This window comes from Taudactylus pleione, unplaced genomic scaffold, assembly GCF_031769625.1.
Source record: "Taudactylus pleione unplaced genomic scaffold, aTauple2 ptg000053l, whole genome shotgun sequence".
NCBI classification, from domain to species: Eukaryota; Metazoa; Chordata; class Amphibia; order Anura; family Myobatrachidae; genus Taudactylus; species Taudactylus pleione.
In genome coordinates, this window is record NW_028284455.1 from 30,741,318 (window position 1) to 30,761,867 (window position 20,550).

At 38.2% G+C, this 20,550-nt stretch overlaps 1 protein-coding gene across 1 annotated transcript in view; it reads right to left on the reverse strand.

The window, feature by feature from the left end:
• The window catches only part of TRIM71 (tripartite motif containing 71), a 92,005-nt gene extending 72,368 nt beyond the window's left edge, over nt 1–19,637 (reverse strand). Inside the window, exon 1 of the mRNA XM_088463569.1 lies at nt 17,859–19,637. Within this exon, the coding sequence (XP_088319695.1) occupies nt 17,859–18,653 (795 nt within the window). The 5' untranslated portion in view covers nt 18,654–19,637. The remainder of the gene's footprint in view (nt 1–17,858) is intronic.
• Nucleotides 19,638–20,550: the final 913 nt, after the last annotated feature.

The following is a 20,550-nucleotide window of genomic DNA, read 5'->3' on the forward strand; positions in this document are numbered from 1 at the left end:
CAAGCAGACTTGCTAAGTACAGTTCCACCGGTTTCTGTTCTCTAGAAATCACTTCATCTCCTTCCAGAGAACGTCTTTCAGTCAATTAAATTTAAACACTGGTGCTGCTGTAAAATGTAGAATATTTGGGCTGTATACAGGTTGAGTCTCCCATATCCAAATAGTCCCAAATACGGATTTTTTTTGGCATGACTGAGATAATGAAACTTTTGATTGATTGTTCAATGTACACAAACTTTGTCTAAGGCACAAATAATTAAAAATAATGTATAAAAATGACTTTCAGGCTGTATGTATAAGGTGTATATGAAACAAATTAATTTCATGTATGTACACAAACTTTGTTTGAGCCACAAAATTATTGAAAATATTGTATAAAATGACCTCCAGGCTGTGTGTATAAGATGTATATAACACAAATGCATTCTGTGTGTATACTTGGGTCCCATTCCCAAGATATTTCATTATTAAATGCAAATATTCCAAAATACAGAATATTCAGTTATCCAAAATACCCCTGGTCCCAAGCATTTTGGATATGAGAGACTCAACCTGTAATACATTTTGTAGACACAAGCATCAGCTTGCATGGTACACAAAGCAGAACACAAACACTTTGGTACAGAATTGCTAGCTTCTAAACTTCTGGACAAGACAATTTTTCCCCCAGGAAACAAACTGGGTGTATTTCAGTAGACAAAACACTTAAAATGTACCGGGTAACCTAGAATGAGGTCTGCAGTGGGAGGAAATGAGCATTATCACTGGTTTAGCAACTGAATTTCTGTCCACATACATGAGCCATCAAGTCATTAAAAGGTAGGTTGAGACACCATTTAGATGTAAGGATTTTTTAAATATAGATCATTGTACATGAAACATACACAGTCATTCATATTTTTACAGAATAGTTTTTCTACTTCTTTAGTATATTTATCCATGAGCTAGAGTAATACTTTATGAATATAAGTTAAGTACAGGCTCTCAACTACCCTCCCGGGCTTCCAACTTTGCACAGAACAGCTAAAGTTTACCTTTAGCATACCACATTTTTTCCCCTTTTCTACTTCAAATGGGATTCCCTGTAGGATGGTTTGATTTCTACCTTGTTCTTAAATGAGGCAAATGTGCAAACATTTTAATTGCTCCATCTGCCACCCATTACTCAGGGCTACGGGTGAAAACAACTGAATCGTCCCTAAAGTAAACTGGGAGACGTGCATGAAAAAGTGGAGAAACCATCCTGGACCACAAAAAAAAAAAGTGACAATATAGTGACCGCCAGTTCTTAAAAAGGTGTCAAATGTCTGATGTTTGCACTTTTTAATAATGGTTGAAAAATTATAGCAAACTAGTGTTTTTCAGCAAAGTAAAGTCTTTACAGCATTGTAATTTTTCAATGTTTTTAAACAATTTTGTAAAAAGTTGTAATAAACACTTAACCCTCTTCTGCAAGTTCAAAAACCCCACTCCCATTGATACAACACCTCCACCTACCTGTCCCACTTCATTTAACCCATTACTGAGCTTTTAAAGAGAAATTCACCTGATAACTGATGTCTTTATTGGCCAAATTAAGATATTTAAACCCTCCAAATTGTGATTATTCATTGGGAGGAGTGTACCAGAGGTTCTGCACTGTGTCCCCAAAAGGTTTACCTTTAAAGATTTTCCTTATCTTTTCCCCTGCTAAGGAGGTGCGCTCAAAAAAATAAATACAAAAATTATCTGCAAAATGAATGCAAGCTTGGAAATGGATTGCAAATGAAATTCACGTGCAAGTTCCACGTGAGAACGGCTCACAGGACCCAACTCACACCTGACTGACCCCTATTTTCTTTATACCTGATAAATTCCTGCAAAGTCAGTAATGTTGCCAGTATTTAGTGTTCATTTCCTATAAAGGAAGGTTGGATTTTGTGTGCAGTGAACAGCCCTTACAACGCATTTAAGAATGCTACAATATTGTTGATAATATCTGACCAATATATTTGAACAAAATAATGTGATAGAATAAAAAGGTTTACTATAACCAGATTATTCCTAAACAGCCTTGTCCAGTTCAATTAGATACACAGATGAGCGTCTGATTTATAATGGAAGATGTTGTGTGTGCACATACCACAGTACACTGCAGAGCCTCTCCAAGCAGACGATGAAATATTGCAGAGAACCACACAGCGCAACTGTCAACTATGAATCACTATATAAAATGTTCACTTGTTTTGCCAGCTGAAATATAAACACACACACAGCTTTCTTCTTTAACACAACAAGAAAGAAAATTATTTTTACATCCGTGGCCTTTAAGGGACATTTGTACTATGAAAACTATTGCATCACCAAATACATCAGCAAATATTTCTACAACTTATCAGGACTTACAGTGTACATGGGACCTTCTCCCATGATTAGATTCCAATATCTCAATTGATGTGGTTTTATGACCCTTACCAAGCGAGTTAGAACACTGGGCCGGATTCAGAGATGTACACTATTCCCTCAGCTTTGTACGCAGCAGCTGTGCAAAATTCTGCAAATGCCACAGAGGCGTCTCGTGTAAAAAGATGCCTCCTGCCAGCTTCTGTTATCGGCTGCTGTGTAAGAGGACGTAGCATCTGATCACTTGCGTCACTACTGGACATCTGAGTAACTTGTGTAATCACGCAGCAGAGGTCAGTAAATCTACATTGGAATAGGCAGACCTACAAATCAGGGCTGACATGCCCCCGTTTTGTAAAACGCTTCCCATCTACACCCCCAAAAATAGCATTTGCTCGCAGTGCCCTGGACACTGCAGCCTGATTGACATGACATGAGCAGATTATAAACCATCGCAGATGTGAGTTAACATACATTCTGAATCAGGACCACAGTTTGATTTTCAATTCCATATCTCAAACTTTGGCCCATTTGTGAGAAATTATAGCCTGCCGATTTAGTGCATAGACACACACTGTAAACATTTAGGCCTAAACTGAGCACAAACCAAAGCATGTGCAGACAGAAAACTATCTGTATTTGATCGGGAGCCATGACATCTCTTATTACTTACATCTTGGGCTGCTAAGCCAGGGCTGCGTTTGCAAGAGTGCTTAATGTTGACCCCTCTAATAGACCTTGGTTGTGACCCCCAAATCTTGAGGCTTGGTGAAATTTGGATCAACTCATTGTCCTTTCTTCTTAAGTTTAAACTAACCTTTCCATAAATGTTATATTACGGTCACCCTTGTATCCAGCCCATCTGTGTCACCCCTGTCTGTCTGCCCCCTCCCCTTAGAATGTAAGCTCTCACGAGCAGGGCCCTTTTCCCTCATGTGCTTCACCTTCACTTGATTATACAACAGTACCCCACCCTTGGTTGCCGACACCACGCTGCTTATCTAAGTGTTATGAAGCAATGTATTAATCATGTATCTGTCTTGCATTGTTTGTACTGTTAAACAAATGAGCACACAAGAAAGCAGTTATTATGTACATTGTAAGGCGCTGCAGAACCCTTGTGGTGCCATATAAATAAAGGAGAATAATAATAATAATAATAATAATAATAAATGGAAGGCATAGTAGATGTTGGAAGATGACAGCATTAGATACCATACGTAGATTCAGTCATCATTAGGCCAGGTCTAAGGACCTGTCAGATACACCTGTTTGGTCTAAGCATTGAAGCCCCAGACATTTTAGATATGCCTGTGTATATCGGAATATAGATCAGGTCACCCAATGGATGGGCTGAACAACAGATGGGTCTAACTAACCATACAGTGCCCATGGCTGCCCTATAGGGGCCTATCCATTAGCAGATAAATTTGAAAGATGAACGATTTATCGTTCAGTCGTTCAATTCATCTGTTAATGGATAGGCTCTGAAAGATAAAAATGCGCACTACCGCGGCCGACAAATTGGGTCTTTTGTCTCTCCAACATGTTGGTCAATTATCGTTTATCGCTGACAGATATTAGAAACGACAAACGATTTTTTAATGAAAATGAATAGAAACATGAAAAAAAAATAAAAAATCCACTCCCAGAATGATGTTATGCAATATCGTAGGTCGTTTGCAAAAATCTGTCATGTACATGACAGATATCTGTCACAGCAGCCCCAGGAATTTTCAAAATATAAATCTTTTGTCTTTCAGAAAGATCTGCTAATGGATAAGCCCCTTACGAGTGGGTCTGATGAATTACGATGAACTATATTTTAAAGCAAACACGGTCATACCCTAATTTCACCTCGCCTGATTCTTACAGTTTGCCAATCCTCCTCAATCTCAATGCATTTTAATGGACCAAATGTCCCCAATACATTGAATTAAACTGTTGTCATGCTGTGCAATAGTATTCTGTTTATTACTGACATGTTCAGGATATTATTTCATGGATCAGTAATACATAATTTACATAACGTCTAAGAACAATATAAAACTTCATGTGCTTGCTCAGAGGTGGATGCAATTACTTTTACTAAAGTGAACATTTTATTCCATGTTAATGCAATCATGTGTTTTTTTTCATGTTAATTCAACCATGTGTACATATTTTATGTAAAATAATGTTAAAACATAACAATAATCCAATATTGTCAGATGCAGATTGCCTTATTTTACAATTTTACTTAGTTGAGTGATTTTAGGCCATTTCCCTCATTTTGCAACAGTTTTTGCCTTAAAGTTAAATAGGAGCCTGGCTGTATTTGCAACTGACATTATCGTCAATAAGAGGTTAATAATTGCACCAAAAAAAAGGTTGTTTCATAATAAAGTGACCCCTAATTTCTTTCCCACCCTGACTTTCTAAACTGCTTATTGCTTTTTACAATAGATGGAATCATTACTTAGGGAGGCAAATTCAATTGTCTTTCCCTCGCACCTGATCTCCCATCTAAAGTGACGAACGATATTCAATTGTTTCGGGCAGCCATTACTTTTCACGCATGTCGTGCCCAAATGCATCGGGTTCAGATGTATAAAACAGCTAAACCAATGTAAACTATCGGGCGCGCAGCTGCAAACTGCAATTTGGATACACACGAGCCGTTTTCACGCATTACTGCTCAAAACCTCGGGAGGGTGCGAGCAGAAATGGGCGCCCGCGGCACTCACACCCGATCATCAGCAAAACACTAAAATATCGGTCAGGTATCCAATAACATAAAATGGGAATCTGCAACTGACAATATACCATACGACATCATTAATTTACTTTGTACAAGTTTACTCCATCATTATTATAATTTTATTTATATGGGTTCCGTAGCACCTGACATAGTGGTTGGAACATACAGCAAAATACTTGGGTGATCAGGTCAGGTGCAAACAGGTTGCCATCTTTACAAGTATAAATAATTATAGTCCACAGATTACATAATTTAGAGACAAGACCACAGAGGGAAAGAGGGCCTTGCTCGCAGAGAGTTTACATTATAATGGAGCTATGGGTGGACAGAGAGGAGCAGAGTTGGGGAATGCAGAGGCCAGGGGCATTGGGGGAGGGGGGGGTAGGCTTGGTGAAGAGATGTATTTTGAGGGTGTTTGAAGGTTGGTTGAGTGTCTGATAGAGCATTACAACATGTCAAACTCCACAACATTACCACTCAACTTTGTATATAACAAAATTAACACTACATCCTGTTACGTTTGCACTATTTATCTGCATGCACTGTGCAAGGCGCTGCGGACCCTTTGAGGGGACCTATAAAGATTAATAACTGAAGGGCATGAAATAAAGACTGACCGTTAAAACCTACACAATAAAAAAAATTTAATTAAAAGAGGTAAAACAGATCATACAGCAGTTCGCAAATGTATGAGAGTTAAGATAGTGCAACAAAATACAAATGAAATCGCCCTGAGCAATGGTTTAATGTTATAATTATGTTTTGGTAAAACATTTAGCAAAAGGTTCATATTAATGTGTTTACATTTGATGGCTGCTCCAGAAAATAGCAACAATAATAGTTGTTCTGAAAAAGATTGTTGCTGGCAAACATGCTTGGTCTGGTCTAGTGTGCCAGTCTGAGATTACTGTATGCAGTTAGTCACAGGAGATCTTTCTAATCTCTATAACCCTAAACTACAACATAAAAGAAATTAGATAGATATACATCTCTCATATTAGACGAGCACTTGTCTAATATACCAAAGTGTTTTCATTAAACTCTTTGGCATTAAAACAACAGTGTGCTGGTCTTTACAGACTATCTGTGGGCTTGATTCAGGATGACGCAGCAGGAGGAGTCTGTAGGAAATAGACAACCTCCATCAAGCATCTGCGATCCGAGTGCATCGTCTGTAGATGCCGATTTGGATCACCATCGTACCCATAAGTCGAAGTTTACTCAGCCTGGCCGGCTCCTGGCCACATAGTAGGCCAGGAAATTTGAGTCCTACGACGCAGACACTGGGCCTCAGCACTCCTAGGAAACTGTGGCGACACTTCCTGTCTCCAGAAATCATGGTGCGGCTTGGGGGCACTGCGTGCTAACATGCAGGACTCGTTCTGCACGGACCCGTAAACATCAGATATGTACGTAAACCATCAAAAACATATCCTGTGTCTGTGACAGGACGATATGATATTCATACAACCTAGCAGCCTTTTGATTTTTTTTTGCATTGATGAATGGCGGTTGTGTGCAATGATTTCAGACAGAGATAGAGTAATTTCTAAGTAAGCCATCAATGAGACTTGAGTTTAGGAATTAGAAAAAATATTTTGTTTGCCCCGCTGCTTTAGATAAAAATGTGCATTTTTTTTATCATTTCTATTTTAAAACTTTTAAAGAAAGTACTGGCAGCTAAACAATTTGCTAATTGGGGGAATTCAATTCAGTGCGATGTTGAATAGAGGCGGGAGGGAGCTCCCGAAGCTATTCAATACACCACGCTGTTTGGGTGGGCAAAGGATTTGTTCTCGCACCCCCCTGGGGATGCGAGGAGAAATCCGACAAAAGTGTCGGGCGCGCAGCTGTTTTACTGCTTAGAGCGGTGCTAACAGCTGCGCACCCGGCACTTTAGTCAAAGAATGCCAGTTCTCGCGCCTTAACACCCTTGTTAAGTCGCGAGAACTGGCATTCTCCGACATAACAGCGCACTGAATTGAATAGCCCTGGGAGCTCCCTCCTGGCGCTATTCAATTTGCGTTGAATTGAATTCCCCACTTTGTTAATTTATATTTTAATGTAGTTGGCACGCATGACCCTCCTTGTGTTCAAACTCTTATCTCAAGTGTCTACAATTCTAATATAAATCAGAGCCAGTTACATACTGTATATCTTCGTTATAAAAAGGTACTATTAGGTTTTAACATAAAGCAGCTTGTAGAAGTGTTAAGATCGCTGATGAATGCCTGATTTCCATGCCTCTATGTACTAGCATGTAACATATTTAGCAAATCACCTTGGAGATCTTATTTTTAGGGAGAAGTCCCTTATTCCATGTATGTGGTTACTGATTCACCTACAAACACAGCTACGTAGCGTACAAACTCTCACAGCTTTCCTCCACGTGTCACTTCATTCATAGATTTCTTTACCAAGGCATTATACACATAGTAATAAAGCAATGACACACAGCTCACATTACAGTTCATACCTATAAATAATAATATGAAGTTTGGAATGTAATTCAATTCAGTGCTGGCCTATCGCCTACACTCACAATAATAACTTAGGCTACATTTAGTATACATTATTTATTTTGAAATCATATGTACAACTTCAGACTCAGGGCAGGAAGCACCGAACTTTGGATGCAATGCATGCAGCCACTGATCACATGCATAGCGGTGTTTAGTAACACCATATGCATGTATATTAAAGCAAAGGAAATCTCTTCTGATAACAGCCGTCCTTTGTGGTGTGGGTACTTCTGGATTCAAGACCCGGGGTCCCTCTGAGCATGCGCGGCTGTCGGCCTGCACATGTGTGAACCACAGGGTACCTTGGGAGGGAACCTATTGGATCCTCTCAGGGAAAACTTAGAATAGAAGCCCTTAGGCTTCTAATAGGCAAATCCATCTATCAGGTCCAAGCACTGGAAAGCTTTCCGTTGCTTGGTGCATATGGAAAATATACAGTCAAACCTCTGAAAACAGCATTTTGAGGTTTGACTGCATTTATTGTATTGATACATCCTGCCCTCAATGTATTAAAGCTGCAAAGTGCAATTATTTCAAAATAATGAACGTCAAGGAAGATAACAATTAAGTAGCCCACAGCATGATCCTAAGAAATAGAAGGGAACATTCTGAATTGAAATAATTTTAGAGTCATGCTTGAGCTCAATAGAAAGCCAGAACAATTTCAAAGAAGTAAAACTGCAATCCACCCATCTGTCATTCTAACCCTCGTTTCAATGCTCACTGTCTACCCCATCTGTGTCACCCCTGTCTGTATGCCCTCTCTCTTTAGACTGTAAGCTCTCACGAGCAGGGCCCTCTTCCCTCATGTGCTTTTCCTTCCTTTACTTATATTATCTACTCTATACTCCTTATAACAGTACCTAACCCTTGACTTTTGCCATCCTGCTACTGTTGCAGCAATGTTTATATACCATGTACTTGTTTTGCAATGTCTTATACTGTATGTTAGTGTTTTCCTTATTCTGTTCAACTGTTTATGTACTTTGTTTTTGTACTTGTTAGGCGATGCGGAACCCTTGTGGCGCCATATAAAGGATAATAATAATAATAATAATAATAATAATAATGGCAGCTCTATCCTTGCCAACTGCCATGTATCCGTTTACTTTAATTGATATAGCTCATTAATTACAAGCTGTTATTGCAGTGCTGCCCTAATAGTACTAAAGATTTTTTTACATCATGCCAGCATATTCCATTGTGCAGCGAGTGCGGTCCGCACTACACAGAAACAAAACAGCGGCGCCGGAGAGTACACTCTTACTACACAGTAGCGGTGTGTTTGTTTTAGCAGCCAATGAGAGCCAGACAGACTATCATTGGCTGCTGCACCCACAGCCGGAGCAGAGCTGGAGCTCACTCAAGAGCTCCACCTTTCGGCTCCCGCAGTGGGTGATGGGAGAGACGTCATGCCGTCTCTCCCATAGAGCAGGAGACAGTGGCAGGCGCGAGGATTCAGGTAAGTGTTGTGGGTTTGTGTGTGTCTTTGTTATATATATAACATATATATATATATATATATATATATATATATATATATATAAGGGGCACTGCATAGAGGGGACGGGGACGGGGGCCGACTACTACTACTGGGAGCGCTATATTAAGGGGCACTATTGCATAGTGGGGGGGGAAGTTATGAGACAACTGTTTGAGGATGGGGCAACTGACAAATTAATTGAGGAGGGACAGATATGAGGCACAATTAGAACTGTGGGAGGAAGGGGGCCATTCCGGGACCAAATTAAAATTGTAGGAGGGGGCAGTTATGGGACAAACTTGTGTGAGGAAGGGCAGAGTTTAAATACCGCAGTATAGCTTAGTGGCCCTCGGGCTTTGTTGAATTTTTTTAATGTGGCCCACACTGTCTCAAAAAGTTGAAGACCCCGGCTAGAATGTATGTAGCATTCCGTATCAAGGGAAATCCTAACTACACGTATAGTGACTAAACGGATCCACAGACAAATATATTAGCAGCCAATCACACACACACACACACACACACATATATATCGAAACTAAAACTAAAAAGGAGACCATTTTCAAGACATGTGTGACACAGACTTCAGGAATTTCCACAACTGCCCCATCCCTCATGAGGTTAAATATTCACATCTTTGAAGTCCAGTTCAATTACCCCAAGGAAATAAAACTCTAAAGGAATTTATTGACTCTAGGACAATGGAGTTTGAGCTCATTACTCTAAATGCAGAGACTCTGTTCGGGGAATGTTCAGGAAAACAGACACACTGGTGCCGACTATCACAACAATGAGGGTTATTCCTGGCTATTTAGGGCCTTAGAAGGGAAAAAGGGTTTGCCTATGGATCCCATCATCAGTGAATTTAACCCTATTAAAAAAGGTGACGTTACATCTGTCCAGTAATGCAGAAAAATATATGAGAGTGAATGAATTAAAATCCTTAGAACTCAACTAAAAAGTTACAAAAATCAATATGATGCTACCATAAGTTCAGAGAGAAGTAAATGAAACACACATAAGATAAAGAGAACACAATACTAGAGCCAGCATGAGAAAGACAAATAATGGAAAGGTTACCATTTCAAGCACAGTTAAAAATGTAAAAGTGAAAATGAAGCTCAACCAAAAGTAGAACACAAAATATAAAAACAGCCAAGCTAAAAAAAAAAAAACACTGACTTAAAAGAGGTTATTGTACTTATTTACTTATTAATGGTTTTGGGTGTATTAGCCATATGTATGACCACATTTGTGTACATGATTCAATATACGACTACAATCATGTTTTATCCTATTTAGTTTTTATACATATTTTGACGTTATGCTCAATATTTGTAAATTGATGCGGTGCTCAAATAAAAAGTGAAGAAAAAGTGAGACGTTACAGTCTTTTAGTTAAAATGTATAAAGGAATGTATTTTTTTTTTTTTTTTTTTTTTACATCCCTTGCTGGTGCCCATGCCATATACACCAAAAATGCTAGAATTCTACGTGCTTTAAATATTATCCAGCAACCCCATTAAGCAGGAGCTCAGCTTAGATCTTACTGCAGTGCCCCTTATTGCTGGAAGCAAAATAATTTTTGGCCAAAGCAGAGGATAGAAACAAAAAATATATTTAAAGTACTAAAATTACATACAGTGTTTAAATCTGTTCTGGCAAAGACTGCATTAAACATATCAGAGCCAAACATTTGAAAAGGTTGAACTATTTAACATGCTGCATTAAACAGTAAAAGCACATGATGATGGTGTAGTTTTTTTTGCAGAAGCTTATCTTAAAACGATTACCAGCAATTAGTCTTCTAAACATTTTCCATTGATGTAAATGTGTGATGTTACATTGCAGCTCAGTTAAATTTCCTACCTTTTAAAAACTATTTTCTTGGGCAAACACTTAATGATAGATAGATAACTTGTGCATCATTAGGAAACATGAATGACTCCACATTCTTGGTCAAAAGAAGAGAAAAGAAAAAAAAAGTGCCTGAAGGCTTCCTATAATATAATTTTTTTATACATAAACGATAATATATTTGGTCTACAAATTCTAAAAAAAAAAAAAAAATTTACTCATAAATATGTGAAAATATGTTTAATTAGACAACTATAAACGCAATGCTAATTAATATGTTAGCATATATGTTTTCTATTAAAGCCAGTTTCTCTTTAACCATCACAATGTGAGTAATATACATTTCATTTCTTAAAGGTTACATATTGAAGTTTGCAGCTTTTCTTTATTGTTGTAGTAGTCTAAAAGGTGTTTTTATAGTATTCATGTTCAGTATTTGTAAGAAAGAACTAAAGAGTTCTCCTTAGGAAAAGACAGTTTCAAAATATATTTTTAGCCTGGTCTTTTATCCTTCAGAAAGACATTTGAGTCAGATTTGAGCTCTATAAAAAAGGTACTTGGTATTTGAATATCGGTTACGATATTTATTTTATTTTATTTTTATTTTTTTTAAAAACATTTGACAAATGTAAGTTCACCTTTGCTGTAACTTCTGCAAAGTTCATTTTCAACAGCTGCAAGTTTTCTCTAAAAATGTATAACGTTAATTACACTGCTCTATACTTTATCAAAAAGAGCTAATAATAATAAAAAAAATTAAAAACACAAACTATTGTGCTGACCACACGCGGTATGATCCTGTCCCCGGCCTGTCCTACAAGATTAGAGCCCAATTTGGACGCACATTTGAGTCACAAAATTGGTCTAGAGCAATCTGTGTGTGCTGATCAGCCTAATCTTCTCTTATGTATGTTAGCACATCCAGGCAAATAAAAGAGTCTTCTGATCACATTCACTAATGGTGCGTACACACGGTACGATTAAAATGCACGATATGAATGATCACGATATCCATCATATTGTTAATATTGTGCATTTTTCGGTGCCTCCAGCGACCTGCGATGCGCGGGCACGTATGGACGATAAAGATATCGACCATGTATGCAGGTTACTATAGGGATCCGCAATAGTTGATCGCTAGCAGTCTGTGGGTTGGTGGTGTGCTGGATGATCGATATCGATCATCCAGCACACCCTGGAGATCGTTCAAAGATATCGTTGACGATTGTCTCGTGTGTATGTACCATAACATGTCCAAAACAAATTACTTTGATCCGATTATTACAGAGAGGCTGTTGTTTTGAGAGCAACATTCACTGCTAAATTTACAGATATCGCGCAGTGGCCAGCATTGTACAGATATAGACATTTATTGACCAGTACCTTCATTACTATTAATCAATCAAAAAGAAAAGAAGCACATTTCTGCTTCATTGTGTATATAAATGGGAGAGGACTATAGGATTAGAGCAGCAGCTTGAATTAGTAAGAGTCCTTTTATCAGCAGACAGATTCCAGTGGCTTGTTAAAGTACTTTGGGATGAGTCACAGACTACAAGATTTAAAATGTCCAAATACAGAGATTCCTCCTTTATACCACACCCCTTTCACCACAATGCATAATCCCCGCAAAACAAATGTCTTATTATTATTTCAATACCCACTTTATAATGCCACACTCGCTAGAATACCAGACTTGGTTTGGTTTGTGTTTCTCATTGTTGGTATAAAGAAGGAACACTGCATTACTAAAAAGGAATAAATATATTAAGAGCAAAATTAACTTGTCAAGAACCAAAGCTGCATAAGATACATACTTTTAATAATTACATTCAAATAAATTCTAATGGTCATTCATAATGAAGAAAAGGCATAATATATGGATGATAAATAAAATGTTTAATTGTACATTGCATTGTTTTACTTTCTTTCTTCAATCTCCAGGTTTTTTTTATACTATTCAATATACCTAAATGTTAACTCTAATTCTATAAACAGAGGTTCATGGAATACATTTTTTAATTAAATGAACTTTAGGGAACAAAGATTTAAAAAAAAAAAAAAAAAAATCACAATATAGTGGCTAAACCCTTAAGGTCATATTAGCAAATCATTTTACCATGAAGAAAAATTAAAGAAAAATTGTACAAAGCTTAATGCACAGTTAAAAATTGTGGTGGGCATCATAGAGGAGGAGGGGGGGGGGGGGGGGATTTGGGTTCAGAAAATGAAACAAAATATTATAAAAACGGGTCCATTGCATGAGCTAGAAAAATATGTACAATAGTAAGGTAAATCAACAATTGCAGTATAAGATCCTGTATTTTCATGGATAATTAGGGTTGCACATTTACAAATAACATTAACATGCACCATTGCTACGGATTATTTAAAAATATGAGGTAGTTTACAAAGATTTAGTAATTATTATATCCATAACTGCTACAGATAAAAATAAAGAATAGATGGAACAACTTGACTGACAGAGGAATTGCAATATACATTATTTCACACCCACAAGACAGTACAAAATAAATGACAGGCTTGAAGTCTGAGAAACAAGACACTTAGTCATTACCACAAGTCTGGTTTAATATATTATATATTTTTTTCTCTAAACATTTAATTGCACATTCCGAAACAATACCGTTTAGTTAGAATGCCAGTAAATCAAGCTGTGTCGGGAAGAAAAACCTCCATTTAAATTCATGCCTTTGATTATTTCATATTAAATGAGTAAAGATCCGGAGTGTTCCCTCTGCCCTGACCACTAGAAAGAGGAACAATCAGAGATAATGTCAGTGAGTAACTGTAACATACTGACGTCTTAATAATTAATGCAGTTTGCATTTTAGAACTGTATAATATAATAACCACAAATGAAAGAAACATTTGTGTTTGACACTTTTAGACAAATATTGGTCACCCTACATTCCATTTCCAAACACCTACTCTCTAGGATCAACAGAAAGGGGATTATCAAGGCAGGGAACACTGAGGGTTGAATCAGATGCGGAAACATAATACTGTAACTACTGGACACCCACAGAGAGTTTCCTGACACTTATTATATGTTAATATAAACACATAAATCCCTCCAGTCTGATGTACAGGTATTGACCCACCACAGTGCAATGAACCAATATGCCTATGAAAAAAGTGTTACAGTCAGAATATCAGCTTTATTTTATTGAAAGCATAGACTAATATTTAATGGTATTGGTTAACGTATGAACAAACCTATAAAATCACTGTTCATGACACATTCACACCCAAGGCCAGATGTAGATGATAAATGTTACTGAAATGTTCTTACGGGAGACAACTTTCAAGTTGACAGAACATTTACCTATACTGGCCTTGACTTTTATCGTGTCCTGCTTTTAATAGATTATTATGTATCATTTTCTAGTTTTTATCATAAGCAGTTTCTCAGATACAGCTAATAGCATATATTTAGTTTATTAGGCTGACCATAAGTTGTACAATTGTTTAATATCTATTGTAGTTCTTTATTTTATTTAAATTCACTTTGTAAATGTATAGGCCATAAATACAACAACAACATCTCAACATTTGCCTGAGGACACAACTCTTATTCCAAAAGTACAAAGTATCCGACATGTTTTTCTTAATTAAAGTAAAAAAAAAACAAACACAAACCAAGCTGGTAAATAATTTTAGAATGTTAAAAGTTTTCAATAAAGAGGAATAAAAAATATTGGCAGGTATCAAATATTATTGACTATGAAGAAACCTACATAGAATTGAGCCTTGGGAAGGGGGTGGAGAAAGGACACAGCAAACGCCCCAAAAGTGATATGGTCCTATAGTAGAAGTTCACCTGTCATGGCTAGGCATCTTCTGCGATTTGTCCAGGTCTAGAGCAAAATGTTTTGTATATATTTTTTTTTATTTATTTCAAAATACTATCATTTATGACATAACTGTAATTCTATTTAAGTCCTATGGATCTTAAGCTAGTACTAAATAGATAAGCAGTCTATGTTTTTGTAGATGCTATGGCTGAAGGACAAATAATGAATAAATACAGGATAATAGGCACTCAGAACTGGTAAAACAGTCAAAAGTCAACACATTCACTGCAAAGCAAATCCCCACATCCACATGATGCCTCCATTTAAGACTGCAAAATACGTTTAGGAGCAGGATTGTTGTGCCATAGAGAAAGTACATCATAGAACATCCCCTTGCTTTTCCTGCCCGCTGAACATTGCGCAGGCAGCACAATTTATAAATATACCATTAATGACAAGTAACATCACATGCTCTAGCAGGTGAGAAACCATATCATACCAGTCTCAATCCTCTCTTGTGAGCATGCACACTAAGAAGAGTGCCAAATATTACAATATACATCACCCACTACAGTTACTCATTTGCTTAGAACAAACACGTTTCACTATAGACTGACAAAGAGTGGGAGAAGGAACAACGTGTACCAGTAGAGCCCACACATTACCCATGCAAATTGTAGGGTTTGTTAAAAATAGTTCATTAAGAAGACAATCATAATTACAGGTGCCAGAGATAAGTCAGTGAGACAGGTCAGTCTGTAAGAGAGACACACCTCCTCCATTCATCACTCTAGAATGCCTTTCCTCTTTACAACACAATGGAAACAAGTATGCTACAATAGTAACCTCTCTCTGAAGTGTTGATAAAACCAATTGCGGATCTTGTTCTCTATAACATACCATGGAATTTTAAATTAAGGGGCATCGCTGAATGTCATGCTGGTTTTCTTGTCTGCTTCCAGATAAAATACAAAGAATACTGAAAACAAAACCAGTAGGACAGCATTAGGTAAGGGTCACATTGCTCTCATGTACCTCAAAATTATTGCAGTTGCATCATCCCACTCTCTCTGATAGTATATAGCATTTCTAGCAGCTCTTTTTACAGATATTTATGAGCACAAGTCTATATTGAAAAAATACGTTGCCACTTATTATCCTACAGCTTTATTAAAAAAACAAAACAAAAAAAAAACAACACAGTTTAAATTGGATTTCGAGACGAGTGACTTAACCCCTGTAATACCAGGTTATATATTTATTCATAACGCTGCAACATAATAAGAAGACTATTCTTAGTAAAAGTAAAGCTACAATTTTTTTGGAGACATGAGAAAAAAATAAATAACAAAGTTTGGCTAATTATTCAGAAGGAAAACAAAAAGTGTTAGACTGTCCATGTGATCTCAACTTAAGATGGAAACAAAAAATAAAGTAAAAGACCAAGCAACACACACACACACACTTCACCAAGAACATCTGTACTTTTGCAAAAAATAAAACAATTATTTTGTTGTAACAGGTTTTGCTTCATATTTTTAAAAACATTTGTGCTATGTCCCAGAAATTGTGCCCACTGCAGGTTCAACTGGACCACACACAAATAATAAATCATTTTCAAAAATATTCAGAATAAATTACTCCATAACAAATGCATAAATAAGAGAAAGCTACCACTGTAACATATGCAACTCTGATGTGAGAATACAAAAGTATTAAGAATACCCCCTCCCATACACACTTAAAGAAACATTAACTTTAAAAATAAAAAGCAGTTACAACAAAAATAGAAGAAAAAAAAAAAAAAGGTAAAAATATATAATGTATCTGTCAAATATCAGATGCTATTCCCAAAACACGAATGTATGGCAAAAACAACAATTGAACATAGGTGTTTCTTTTCTTTTTTCCTCAAATCTGCATTGCTATTGCAGTAGCAAAATTAGAACTCATTTAATAAACAGCATTTGGTGCAAATGTGGGTGATCACACTATAACAAATAAAACACATACAAGCAAGGTTCCACAGATTAATATTTTAGGTTTTCAATTAATTGGATATTTTAACTTTATAAACAAACAGTATACCTGGAACCCCATTTCACATTAAAATTAACAAACTCATGCTGTTTACTTAAGTAACAGGTTGTGAAGGAACATAAATGTTTTTACTACCATCTGCACACCTAAAAAAAAATAAATGAAAATAAACATTTGAGTAAATAGATGTTTTTATTAAGAAAACTAAAATAAAAAAAATAGGAATTACTAAACTGAGCTAATTGGTGACCTTTTTGTTTTACATATTAAAGTATTTATTTTTATGTTGTAAGAAAAGTTATATTTATGTTATATAACATTGGGATTTTCAATGACTGGAGTATGTTTGTAACGTTTTTTTTTGGCCTTTCAGTGGATACTGATTAGGTAACCATTTTGCTACTCTCTAATGCTGGGCATACACTATACAATTATCTGTCAGATAGCTGTCCAATCTGGCTGGTTGGAATGAAAATCTGGTAATGTATGGGATCAAATGACAATTGATTATATGGTTTTAAACACTGGAAAACATAAAAAATAATTTTTCAAATTGGTTAAATTTGTTTTATTTAACCAATTTGGCTGAACGTCCATTTTTGTCTGTTTTCCAGTGTTTGTGAACAAATGTTTGATTGTCATTTGCTCCCATACATTACCAGATTTTCATTCCAGTCAGATTGGAGAGATATCTGACAGATAATTGTATAGTGCATGCCCAGCATAAGGCTACATACACACCTATCTGTCTGGTGAGAAGGAAAATCTGGTCATGTATGGGTGCAAATAACAATAGAAATTTGCTCCCAAACACTGAAAAATGGGTCGGATTTTCCTTCCCAACAGACAGATTGGACAGATATCTCTATAGGTGTGTACACCTCCCAAGACACCATGCATACTGAAAACAGCCCCATGTAAAAATACAGTTTACAGATAAATAACTGAAAAAAAATAAATAGGAGTTGAATAACCAATCAAAAAGAACATTGATTTGGCGCCACCCCAGGACTCACCTCCTCATCGTGCTGCTGGCAGTAAGCAATTCTCTCCGGGTACATGGGCAGAATGGAAAAGGCACTGCCCTGAAAGGGTGATGAAGTAGAGGAGGATGAGGTAGTGGCAACGCTGGACGCTGCAGAGTTACAAGGGGAGGCAGTGCCACTTAGGCATCCAGGCGCCCTGTTCCCTGGGCCAGTGAAACGTTCTATGAAGTGGTCCTTAGTGAGTCGCACTCTTTGGTGAGCTCTCAGACAGTTGTCACACAGGTTTTCCTGGCAATCCAGGCAGTGCGAGCTGGCTCCATTACCCTCATCACAGGAGGAACAGCGTGGCTCAGGTTGGCTGGGGGGTGCCCGACGTAGAAGACTGGAGGAGGAACATGATGCTGAACGGGAACGTTGCTGTCGCCGGGCACCATTTCCACCACCTCGGCCCCCATTGCTTTGCGGCTCCTCGGCAGCACCCACTACTGCATCCAGCAGGTTGCTGAGGTGTAGAAAGGTGGAGGAGGGTAAGGCATCCATGCCAGCCTCAGACATAAGCACCTTGTGGTCACACACAGGGCAGTGCAGCTGCAGGGAGTCCCCGGGGCTCCTGTGCCCCTCTAAGCAGTGGCGGCAAAAGGCGTGTAGACACGGTAACACGTGTAATCTTCGGGGTGCTGTCCCAAGGCTGCCACCCCCAATACTGCTGCTTGAGGTTTGAGAGGAAGAGGAGGATGAGCTGGAGGAGGAGATGGGAGCAGACGATACACACATCTCCTTACACAGTGGGCACAGCTGGAAATCTGACTCTGGGAATGAAGCCATTTACATGAGGTGAGGGGGCAATGTGTTACACCCAATCAGTGGCCACGAATTCATAAGGAATCAGATCATTGAAAGCATGATCTTCATTCACTGTCCTGCTTCTAACATTCACCTGTGTGCGAGTGTGTGACCAGGGCGTGGAGTAGTGTGCACAGCAAGACCTCTACTAGGACTTACTACCACACTCACACCTTTTCTCCAGGGCTTGTTTGCATTGAATAATTGTAATAGACCTCCCAGGTGTAATCAATAAGTGACACTCTGCCTCATTCCCCTGATATCAGCAGTTCAGCATGGATATATTGAATAGCTGCAACCCTCCTGGTGTCATACATATTGTAGGATAAGGAGCTGCACAAGATGATGGGGTGTCAGAACACAATGCAAAGTTTTAAATAACCATTCTCTCAACCACTGTGCTGCGAAGGGATTCAGCACGAACATGCCAGACACACCCCCCTCTGCCCGTGCTGCAGAATGCTTCCCCGGATCTCACAGCACACACTGCCGCCTCCAGCTCCCTGCAAAGCACCCTTCAATTATTCATCTCGCCCTGTCGCACCCCACCATCAGATCACCTTTCCACTGCCGGCAGGCTTCCTACAGGATTCCATCCTCCATGCACAAGTTGTATAATTCCAGATCCAGGCTGACCTGATGTGATTGCTCATGGAAAACGTAGCGATCCAGCAGCAGCTGAGGTATATTAGTGGCTACGTAGAGCTGCCAGGGGATCTCCAGTGAATGCTCAGTCCGCAGAGCTGCAGCCCCTCCATTTGTTGTGTTTCTCTCCCCTGCCCACGCTTCACATGTTGTCAGCGTATAGTGGATGTCCTGATGGTTGTACAGGGGGTGGGGGTGATCTGCCTGGAGATCCAGCTCTAGCCCTGGACGCGTGCTGTAAATGCTACCAGCCTTTTTACTAGCTCTTTAATGAACAGAATAGCAGCCCTCACTTCCGCCAGCCAGAGCAGTGAGGGGGGTGGGAGTCAGAAGGAGGGGAGTGCTGGGTGCCAGCAGGAGGGGAGGGGAGCTCTCAGAAAAACAGGAAACACTACTGCAGCAGCAGTGCCATCTACTTTACACAACAAAGGGGCGGGTCTGCTATACAGACAAATGCAGATATTTATTACAGCAGCTACTGCAGGGCTTTATTTTCTCTTTTGCTTAAATTGTAGAGAACTTTTAGTGGCGATGTAAGTGTTAATGGAGCATCACAACCCCTAAAAAAAGGATGCTTCCATATTGCACCTCAATGTTATGCTGGGCAGTAGGAGAAAAGTTAGCCACCTACATAGCTCAGCAATAGTGTTTGAGAGGTGGACGGATAAATGTCACAGCTGTACTATATATATATATATATATATAATATTTCAAATAGTGAGTGCTCTTGAATAATAATAATATCTAAGAATATCAAATAAAAAATTGTAGGTGTCCCTCTGGAAGGGGTTCGATTTTGTTGGAGGTTTAGACTGTAAGCTCAGATGGTGAGTAGGAACTGATGTGAATGATTTCATATTGTCTGAGTAGAGCTGCGTAATATAGCAACACTTTGCAAAAATTATAATAATGTTTTAAAAGTGATAGAAGAACAAATGTCCTTAAAGGAAGGAATGAAAATTGCGCAATCCTTTGCATCTCCAAGTTTAAATTTATTTTTTCCAAGTAATTTCTTGTCCACTGAAAACAAATTTCTGTTTTTCATTATTTTTGGCCTCTGGGGGGCACTCATCTTTTTTTTATAGACATTGCAGCATTTCACCTGGGTATAACAAGAAATGTGACATTTTACACTGATCATAATACATACAGATATGCAAAATGGGTAGTGACGGGTGGGTGGTCGGGCGAACGCAGGCGTGCTACTGCGTTGGGACTGCGTTGCAGGGGCGTG